Consider the following 11,328-nt stretch of genomic DNA (forward strand, 5'->3'; position numbering starts at 1 on the left):
ATTATGTTAATTAGATATTACTTACATGATATTTTGTTTTCATATTATTGCTACATGTATGTGACTTGAAATAAGAAAATGAAGACATATTACATACTGTTATTATATAAATATACTTATATATTATACTAGTATAAAGTATATTTATCAGCATCGATATCGTTCGATATAAGAATACTTTTTCTGTATTATCGATTTATATAAAGAAATTTTAATAGTTTTGACAAAGGTTATAAAACTGAATCTAAATTGTTTGTTTAATTACTTCATTAAGGATACTTACAACACATTTATATCATAAAAACATAATATAACGAAGTGAGCACTTACTTTCATTTCATAGTTTATGTGATGAATCTATCATATCAATAATTATTTAACAAGATAATAAGAACTAACCTAAACTTCCTAGCATCCCACCCTCTCCTGGTTTATACGGCGGAGACCTGCTAGATAGCCTTACTGTTGAGTCCTCTAGCAGATCCTGAGCGAAATACTCTTTTCGCCTTTCTTCACATTCTTCTCTCTCGCTCTAACTCTAACCACTAAGTAAACTAACTTCGAAACATTGAATTTTATCTGAACTTTAACAATTTACACCTATTATCTTTGTTTAATTTATTTCTATTATCGCAAGGAATTGAGGCATCGCGCTATAAGAAACGCGTTCTTAAGGGATGGCGAAGGCCGCCAGTTTTAAATACGCTAGAAAATGAGACGTTTGGGAAGATAACAAGGTGACAGCTATGAAACACGAGTTAAAACTCCCCGGCGTAATAAGCTGCGCCCGTTCGTGTACTTTACGGCGGCCATAACATAATTTATAAATTGCTCGGATGCACCTGGCGTGACCTTCGTGTGTCCAATATGGTCCGACGCGATGGCGCTTTATCGTTCGCGCGCGAATTGAAAAATAAACGCGACCCGACATGCTCCGCGCGTCCTCGGATCGTAAAGTACTTACGAACTTGTTCACCGATTCCACGTGGCTTTAATGGCCCTCGCAACAGTTCGCCTAACTTTTACACTTTGCACTTTACAGATACTGGAACCGCCACACGTTAACCTGCACGATGCATATCTCCATGCAACGTTAACAACGTACTTTTGTTTCAACTGTTCTCTGTATTTCTGTCTTCAGGATTCTCGCCTGTTCCATAGATAGCGATTGACTTGAGGACGATTTGGTTCTTTGTGTTCTTTTATGAATTCTTTAACATTTTAATGTGAACGCATTGTGAGAACCGCATGTTTCAATAAATTCGTTTTGTGAAAGTGGAGATTTTCAATATAAAGGTTAATATTGAGAATCTGAAATTCTCATTCTTATAGTAATAAAATTAAGAGATTTGGATCTTCTTCGGTATAGGTTGTTGAGGATTCATGCGAAATTTTAACCTAGAATTTCTTTGGATAGAACTTTTACTTTTATCAAATAAAATTTCAAACATTTGACTCAACGAATGATTATATATTATAATGCCTTATATATAATAAGGCATTAATTAATAGTAACATTGATGAGTATCTTAGATTTTTTATAATTTATGATCTTTTGGCAGTAAAGAAGCTTGGATGTAGATGATCGAATTATGAAATATGAAAAAATTTGTTTGCTTATGAAAAGGATTGATGTATACATAGAAGAACTTGATACATTTACATTTGTACAATTAAAAATTGAAAATTAAAAAATACAATTACATTCGTATCTTCATAGCACAAATGAGTCTGAGTACAGACGCTATGACAAAGTTTTTTACCTAAAATTTAAAGACGCGATATCACTTGAGAAATGAGAGTATTCTGAAACTCGACATTACAAGATATTAAAATCAAAATAATCACGGACGCACTCGTGATTCTCTTACATTCTCCAAAATGCAATAATACTAAACCACCGCTATAAAATGTTACTTTAAGAGCGATCTTTAATTGCTATTCAACATTATAAATCCTTTCCGCATTCCACTGACCGACCAAACATTTTCCAGGTACTGCTGCAGGCGGCACTGGTGTGGGACGAAGTACACGGTGCTCCAGCGAAGAGAAACGACATACTCGCGGGCACGGAATTTCTGTCAGTCTTCATAAACGGCGCCATGGCCACGCCGCCACAGCGACGTAGGGGTTTCAGACGAGGAGGACACACGTCGTCAACAGGAGATAGCGCGACAGCGGAATCGCATCAGCACGAGGCTTCGATTTACCGAATATCGCGAAATCCTGGCAATAAACAAGTCGTCCCGAGAGCGCGCAACACCAGTGGCCGAGAAGAGGTCGTTCGATTCTACCCCATAAGCCACAAAACGTTAGAAAATAGGCAACAAAATCTAGCATCGTTAATCGACGAATTGAGCACCACCAGTGACATATCTTCGACACGGCTGGCTCCTCAAAGTTCAATAAGTACGACGACGGTCACGTCGACGACAGCTCAAGAGAAATCACCATCGAGGACAAACGCAACGAGCAATTCGACGAACAAAGCAGTCAGCCGACAGAAAGTTATAGGTGTCAGTGTGACGTCCACCGTCGAAGCTACGCCGTACAAGGTCAGGGTGGAACATTACGACAATACAGATGCGACAGTCGTATCTCGACCGCCAAGCTCCATCGGAATTTCGTCTAAAGATGTTACGAAAGAGTTGAAGAATGGCACGACAAGGCCTCCTACAACGAGGACTATGAGCTCCACGACTGCGAGAACATTGACCACGACTACTACAACGACGACGACAACCACTTCTAAATCGCCGAGAATGACGACACCGTCGTCTTCAAGCTTCGTCACTGAGGAACTTAGTAACATCGTATCAGAATCGAACAGGAGCGAATTCTCCGTTGACGAAGGCTCGCTGAGCACCAGTTGGCGAGTTCAAAGTTCGGTTACGCCTAGATCGATGAACAAGCACACTCCTTCTTTCGTTGAACATCAGAAGGAGATAAATAATAATAATAACAACAATACGAACAATCCTTCAGGGGACATGATCACCCTGCCAACAGAGGAGAACTACGAGTTGCCGGAAGAGAACGCCGAATCAAAGGAGTTCAGCGAAGAACCAATGGAAGTACAGTCAGAGCGCTACCAGGCCCAAGGTCGAAAGGCAGGCAGACACTTCGACGCTTCCCACTACAATCGTCCAGGCTCCAAGATGTATAGCCAGCCATCGAAGAGCTATAAGTCACCACGGCCGTACAGCGAGCCAGCTAAATTGTACAGCGAATCAGCAAAGGGCTATAACGAACCTGAGAAAATTTATGGAGAACCAGCCAAGGTGTACAGCGAGCCAGCAAAGGTTTATAGTGAACCAGCGAAGGTATATAGTGAACCAGCCAAGGTTTACAGCGAACCTGCAAAAGTCTATGGTGAACCAGAAAAAGTGTACTCGGAGCCATCGAAGGTTTACTCGGAACCAGCTAAAGTTTATTCGGAACCAGCGAAGGTTTATTCGCAACCTGCCCAAGTTTATAGCGAACCTAGCAAACTTTACGACTCAGAAGGTCAACCATTGAGTCGCGAACGTGGCGGAGAACCAGACGAGCAGAATTACGAGGTGGATGAATCCGTTAGTGTGAGTAGCAATGGAAACGTCCATGGACCACAGATTATGCTTACGGAACCTTCGAACGCTTCCGAAGTGGAAGATGGTCACAAAGTGGGTTACGTGGTCGAAGGTAGGAACTACAGGAAATACAGGGTCGAAGAGAGAACTCCGGACGGTTTTATCGTTGGGGAATACGGAGTGGTGAGCCACGATGATGGTTCTTTGAGAGGTGTTCGCTATACTGCGGATGGCACCATCAATCCTCGACTCATATACGATGCACTAATGAAATTCCTCGCTTTATGAGATGAATCAGCGATGGAAGGATGGATAGAAGTGTAACGGAGGCGAATCGACTCAATCGTGTCGCTTTGCTAGAAGAATGGCGAGACGAAGCGAAATGACTGATCTTTGAAACTGCTATTCCCAACTCAACTGCCTCAGAGTAATTTTAAGCATCGGGTTTCTTAGAATCTAAGGATCTTCCATGATTGTCTATGGCTGGTGATATGGGAATGATAGGTGGAGTATTTGGATTGTTTTTTGGTGTGTTAAGGATTGAGCATAGAAAGACGAGTCGAAGGAGCAACATGTTAAATTTCGACGAATTAAGATCTCGAGTTTCGTAAATTCTTATAAACTGTGCGAGATACTTCATCAGATAAATATTTCACTAAATACATCAACTATAAAAAGAGACGTATTTTTGCATTATCGGCAATTAGATGATTATATATGAAAAAAATATATTTTTACATAACTGACGCAAAATGTATTAAAAAGCAAAGGTAGAATAAAATATTTCTCTTATTTGAAGTACATTGAAACTACATATGTGCTCTAGATATGTGTACTATGATGTTTCTAAGCGTTATATAGAAGCATATATGTCCGTTGAACACATTATAGAATAATAAGGAGATGATTAATAACAGGTATTAAATAAAGATTATGCTTAGAAAATAATTGAAGAGTGACTCAAAAATACATTAGTAAAATCATTCATCATTTCTTCGTAGAAATACACGTGTAAATTTACTATGAGTCCTAATTTTCTAGTTGAAAATACACCTCTCAAACGAAAACATAAATCACAACTACAAGTACATAGTACATTATTCACAATTTTCTGAGCAATTAATACATTTTATTCGATTATGAATGAAGAAAGTATTTACACTACAGTAGAATTTTATTTATCTAAACCAGTCGGGAAACGACCAACTCATACAAAATAAGAATTTATTGATCCTCCCATTATCTTTAATTTTTGTTCTTATAATAAAAATTCGCTAATTACAATTGCATTTTAATAAATACAGTACTACTGTATGTTCATAAAAATCTTATTAATAGTAAGAATAATTTCAATAAACCTATCAATAACTTGTTTCAATAAAAATTATTTTTAAGATCACCAACCGTCCAGTAACTTATAGAGGGGATTATAATAGAATCATAATAGAAAAAATATTTAGAAATATTATGTGTTTTCTAATATAATATTGTACATATAAATGTAGAGCATCTGACGTAAATGTTACAAATAAGAGAAATATTTCAATCGATAAACTAAAGTATATGTATTTATGATTCATTATACTTGAGATATTATTATCAAAGACGCATTGCAGAAGATCGAGAATTCAATGTCATCGCGAAAAGTACCATTGTGATAAATGCATGGTACACTAACATAAGTTCCACGAATAAGCAAACTACTTGGACTCGTTAGCATGGATAGTAATCTTTAGTTGGTCGTCACTCCGTCGTTTCTAAGGTCTGGAAAAGGTCACAGCGATCCTCCACTGACTTCGCGATCGGCTCTTTCGTCAGAGAGCTTGAAATTATAAAGAATACAAAGTTAAAGATTATTCATCGATGGTTATGGGAAAATTGAAGCGTACAAAGCGAAGATAGATTCTGAATGGTTTCCCTTTATGCATAAAATGATTTGTGTTCGAAGGATTCTAATGGCAACTTTATCAAGAATTTTTCTTTTATTACGTGACTTGTATTTCAAAATTTATAGAAATCCAACTTAGAATTTTACAATCTTATTAACTTACATCACATCAAAATACATTGATAGACAAAAATATTCGTACAGCTGCAGTGTAGAAATTAAAAAGCGATATTTCGTATATTATTAAATATATTCAAACGTATATGACTATGTACTATTCACAGACATTTACGTTAATGAATGTACAGAAATAAAAGTTAATTGCACCTATTACTGTTCCGGTGCATAATATCTATTGCATATATTAGTTGCATATATAATATAGAATACAAAAAATATTGCTCGTTTTATCTCTACGTTCCAACTGTATGAACATTTTTGTTTCTCATTGTAATTCTATAATCAATCTATTATGCATAAAATATAAACAAATACTTGGGTACTTTCAAATAGTGTACAAACGATAAAACAACGATCCAATCGCTGACTCGCCCAAAGCGACGCGACAATGTCGATAGAACGAAAACGACTGATTCTTTCGCTCTTGCCAACGCAACTGCCTCAACGATTAATTTTTAAGAATGGCCTTCCATGATCTCGCTGTTAGGCATCAACATGCGTGTATATCCGTACTGTCAGACGGAGACGGGAAAACGGTCGCTGGACGATTCGATCAGGAGCGAAACACAGGGAATTCGAAGCCCGGCCAGTTTCGTTGCGAAACTTGACAGATGAAAGTGACTCCTTTCGGTGGCGAAAGTACGAACTTTTGTATGCTACCCGATGGCCTTTGACGGTCTCGTCACGCGTCTCGAGTCGTCCGAGAAACATTTCTTTTCCCTTTGTTCGTCTAGCGATTAAACACGTTCTCCGCTGCCACGCGAGCAGGAGGTCCTCGATCATGGCGCCACGTAGTTGCGTAAATCTTTTGTGATCGCGTTAATCGCAAGCGTATGTTTCTCTCTTCCGAGATTCGTTAAACTAGAAGGTGGTGGTGGTGATGGAGTAACGACACGGTGTTCGGTTGTTAAGTCGACGATATCGCAATATTAATTATTGTTATTGGGAAGGATACCCTTATTACGATTGGATGCTTGTATTTCTCTTATTTAATTGTTTCTTTTGGTTTTACTGCGTCGCATCTTGTTTCAGCGTTGTACGTTCGTACAATATTTAAAGCTGAAGAAAAGTTTCGTTTGGTTAGTGAATTTTCATATTTGGTGGAGTTTAGAGGGATTACAATGTAAATAATGATCAGTTGAGTTACTCGTAAATGGACGAATGATATTTTATCATTTATGCATGATGTTTAAATAATTTTTGTTACGTCTATTACGTTTCATAAAATTATGCTAATGATAACTAAATACACTTCAAATTTTCCCATTCATTCCTTTTTTCCATAACTTTAATACCTTCCAAATTTTTCAATTAATCTTTTCCTACAGATACTGTCAGAATCGATATCACAGCGGATATTTCGAAACAACTTTAATAATTTTTTAATTTGAAATTTTTTATAAATCATCTGTATGGATATGCTGCATGTTTTTGCGTTCCAACTTTTTCTTCAAATTCCAAAAGATCCCAAAATTTTTTTTCTAACCAGTCATCGTACAAAAATTAATGGAAGAAAGACACAAATCGATTGATTTTCCAACTAATATCTCGCATTATGTATCTCCATACTTTTTAATATATTGAAACTAAAAGTTTAAATCGAAAAGACCTCGCACGACACAAGTAATGAAGTAAACGACATCGATCTGACAATCCCTCGTCACCTAAAGTTTTGAAAATAGCGACGAACGAAGCAGCGAGATATCCAAGAGAATCGACTAAACATGTATGTCGCGTGCTTTCGTCACTGTGACGCTTCTGTGATGAAAAAGCACATCGAGAAGTCGCAGCTGCCAGGGCCTCCATTTTGGATCACTTTAAAATCTTAATTTCTTCGAAGGCTCCGCCGCTGCGACTGAACTGCTGACTTGTCACGGCAGCGTCTCTGCGCAATTTTTAAGATATAAGTTTCTATTATAGAGCAAGGTAGCGTTATTTGAGTCAGCTAAGTCTTAGCATCATCAAATTCAATTAAAATTTTGCACAGAATAATCAAACTCATTGTGAGACGCTACATCTCATAACTATTATATAAAATTGCCCAAAAATTGTCAATTCTTATGCAGATACAAGATAGGATAAAAAATCTAATTGGAAATACGTAAAATTGAACAATTAAACTTACAGAAGTTATTGTTTCATTTCATTCCATCGTAATCTAAGTTCAGTTTTTGTATAATAAGACATCGTTTCTCCCTTTTTCAGTGAATATATTCTTTTTAGCAAAGAAAGCGATAAATTACTGAATCTCGATACAATTTCAAATTATCCAATTACTTTGTCCTCCTGTCACGTTGATATATAAAAACTGAAAGATTTTGGGTGATTTTATAATTATGAGGTGTAGCGTATTAGCTTTTAATATAACAACGAAAGAATAAGAAAATATCGCGTACTTTAGGTCCAACAAGAATAAGCGTCAAGAAGAATAACTTAAATAATCTTATGGTATTTATGGTAATTAGAACCGAGAATTATTAACTAAATTAATTAATTGAAAAACTTCTTATCTTTTGATGAGTAGGAATTATATCCTCGTAGAAAAGTATAGGCATCAAGCTGTTACTAACAACGAATTTAGCTTTAACAACGAATAAATAGCTCAAAAATTGTTATAACAATATTTAGCAAATCATAAAGCAAATTGCTTAGTTTGATTTGAATAATTCTATCTTACCCTAAGTTTTGTAAGACGTTTCGACGTCAAGGAAGTATCTCATTCGTGGAGAAGACCGTAGAGCGTAAGACGATAACGTTATTTTATTTAGGATTAAATAGCTCATTCTTCCTCATTACCTCAATCTTTGAGATAGTTCCTCCTGCCATTTAAATAACGTGTCACGCGTACTCACCTTAAATTATATACACGATCTCGATCGTTCGCACGCACGTTCGCTCGATACTTTTCTGATAGCCAAGAAGAAAAGCGAATCTCGAAGCGATACGTGCTGATGGATCGTATCGAATCGATGGAACTCGTTCGTTCGAATGTTGCTCATCCTCGTAGGCTAAGTGCGCGTTCATATTGTCTTTATTTTATATGTAAAAGATAAAGTATTCCGATATGTTATACACGTGATACCGTTACGATTAAGTACATTCTGTCTCCCTTTTACGTTAGGCGTACGTAGTCTAATGATTATTATTAATTATTATGCATAGCGCTGTGCAACCATTGTCATTCGTCGAATGCAACTTTGTAATAAATTCCATTGTCATAATATTTTCATTTGTACGATTTCTTTTCACCTTTAAATTATAAGAATTACGATTTACAACTAACGAGATACAGCATATTAAATATCATACGAAAATTCTTTCCTTTTCCATTTTTATACGTTTTTACATTTACTTTCTTTAGTGATAAACACACTTTTATTATAATTAGAATAATTTCCAAATAATAGGAAACCTAACTAACGGTAACTAAAAGTAGGAAAAATACAAATTGTATAGCATCATATGTAAATTTTCAATTAAATATACGTATAGTAAATAGATTTTGCCATTTAAAAGCATTACTATTCTATCAGAGGAATTTAAAACTTCATGAATAAATTCGGGTATCTAAATGACTATTATAGAAATAGAAACCACATCAATAAATTGAAAACAATCTTTGCAAAAAAATATTATAAAAGAACAACGATGAAAGAAAAAGAGGACGAAAACAATATCAGCTAAGAAATTTACATTTTTATACGCCTATTGTTAACTTCACCTCGTTCTCGTGAACTCACCATTATTATCGACTGTAAGTAAAGTTCAACAAACATCTTACAATATATACATACTACGGGTCAAGCAAGAAACTTATAATTTACCGTCATGAATACGTTATTCTCTAACGTTTAATCTATAACGTTCGATCATATAACTTTCACGCTGCATTTTTAATTGATACATGAACCTCGTCAGTATCAAAGATTTTTCCTACGATTATTATAGTGATTTTTCAAGAGATAATTCCTCTGCAAGGCTACCAGCCGGAAGGTTGAGGACAATAAGCGCACTTGGCAGTTTACTGGGCTAAGAAACGATTTATGCGGTCATTATCGACACGAAGGCAAGCCGATAATAGTAGGGTCGAGAGAGTCGTCAGATATTGAGCGATCAATTCGCGAAAATAAGGGGCTGTGTCTGATCCGCGAGACGTATACAAGCCTAATCATGCGGCGATAATTCACACTTATGAGCTTTAATTCTTACTCTTGGTCGAGTCGCAGGTCCACAATTTTGTCACGACACGGGAGAAAAATTAATTTAAGTGTTACGAATTAGCCAGGGGCTACGAAATGTCGAGCTGTGAGACGTATCATTAAACGAATGAATAAATTCATATACGAGACCTGCAATGACTTACATTATTTTCTCGGATTTTTTCATGAAGTTTCTGATTTTCGTCATTTTTGTTGCATTTGTATAGTTTTACTCTTTTGTCGGTGACTATGATATGATAAAAATGTTTAAATACGGTTCAGTTAAAGATCATTGCTGGTATTATGTTTCATAAGCATGTTTGTTAGCATGTATCAATTTTTATCGAAAGAAAGAACATAATAAATAGCCTATGGATCTTTATGCAAATTTGTTTCTTCGTAGATGAAAAAAAGAGAAACTTCAATATATAAAAATATGTTCTATGCTCTAAATGTTATAGCACATAATTCTATTTTTGATATTTTTATAGAATTTTGTGTCTGCTCATTTCTGCATATTTACAATTGGCATAAATACGTGAATATGTATCTGCGGTTTAGTAATCAATTTAAATGTAGTAGGAAATATAACACAAAAGTAATTCTGACTATAACATAAATTAAATGTCTAAAGCATATTATGCGAAACATTTTGAAATTTCATTAGCATAGTTATAACACTTAACCATCACGATTCTATTGGTAAGGCTTAAAACGAATCTAAAAATATATATAGAAATTACAAAAAAAGACGAGTTATCATAACGAAATATCTATATGCCTCCTTTCATTTCATCTTCAAGTTCTATAATTCTATTACATTATTCGATTAATTAAGTTTCAAGCTTAGTCGGTTCGCTACAAATTACAGCCATCGCGATCGTAACGTTCACGTACGTGCGAGAACGAGCGAGATGCTTGGATCGATCGAGTCGATATATAACGCTAAGGAACGAAGGGGGTGTAATAATTTTCATATTCAGTGCAGCTGCACGATGATCAGTAAAGGTCGATTATTCAAGTAGTACGTAAGAAATTATTTCAAGCAAACAAGACACCATCTTGCTAACAGTGCAGCTCTTTCCCATGCCCTAACTCCGACATTAATTGTATTTCGGTTCGAAATATAAATCATATTGCAAGTTCACCGTTATCAACGTACCTGCTGCTTGACAGCCGGGATTGATACAAATTCAATAATTACCCGCGGAGATACTTGTGTTTCCGTTGAAAATCCGTGATAAATAGGTTTTGAAGGTAGCAATTACGGTAACTAATTGCAGACAAAAATAGTTTTTAATTGGAGTTGATAAATCAGCAATTGATGCGATTATTGGGATGTTTGATGAATCTTTTTCTTAAGGTCGTGATTAATGAAAATCTTCGCAAATAAGCGCATTCACATGCGAGTCACTCTATATAAATGGACTTTTACATTATTGAAATTTATTTAGTAGTCAATTATGAACTTATTGTCTTTCCCGTCTCGTAT

General features: G+C 35.8%; 1 protein-coding gene across 2 annotated transcripts in view; it reads left to right on the forward strand.

Moving 5' to 3' along the window:
- The window catches only part of LOC126868055 (uncharacterized protein DDB_G0271670-like), a 173,014-nt gene extending 162,925 nt beyond the window's left edge, over positions 1-10,089 (forward strand). Inside the window, exon 4 of one of the 2 annotated variants that reach the window (XM_050623214.1) lies at positions 1,995-10,089. In XM_050623214.1, coding sequence (XP_050479171.1) covers positions 2,103-3,857 — 1,755 coding nt within the window. In that variant the 5' untranslated portion in view covers positions 1,995-2,102 and the 3' untranslated portion in view covers positions 3,858-10,089. The remainder of the gene's footprint in view (positions 1-1,994) is intronic. The other variant, XM_050623213.1, reaches the window with a different exon arrangement.
- The last annotated feature ends 1,239 nt before the right edge of the window (positions 10,090-11,328 follow it).

This window comes from Bombus huntii, chromosome 7, assembly GCF_024542735.1.
Source record: "Bombus huntii isolate Logan2020A chromosome 7, iyBomHunt1.1, whole genome shotgun sequence".
NCBI classification, from domain to species: Eukaryota; Metazoa; Arthropoda; class Insecta; order Hymenoptera; family Apidae; genus Bombus; species Bombus huntii.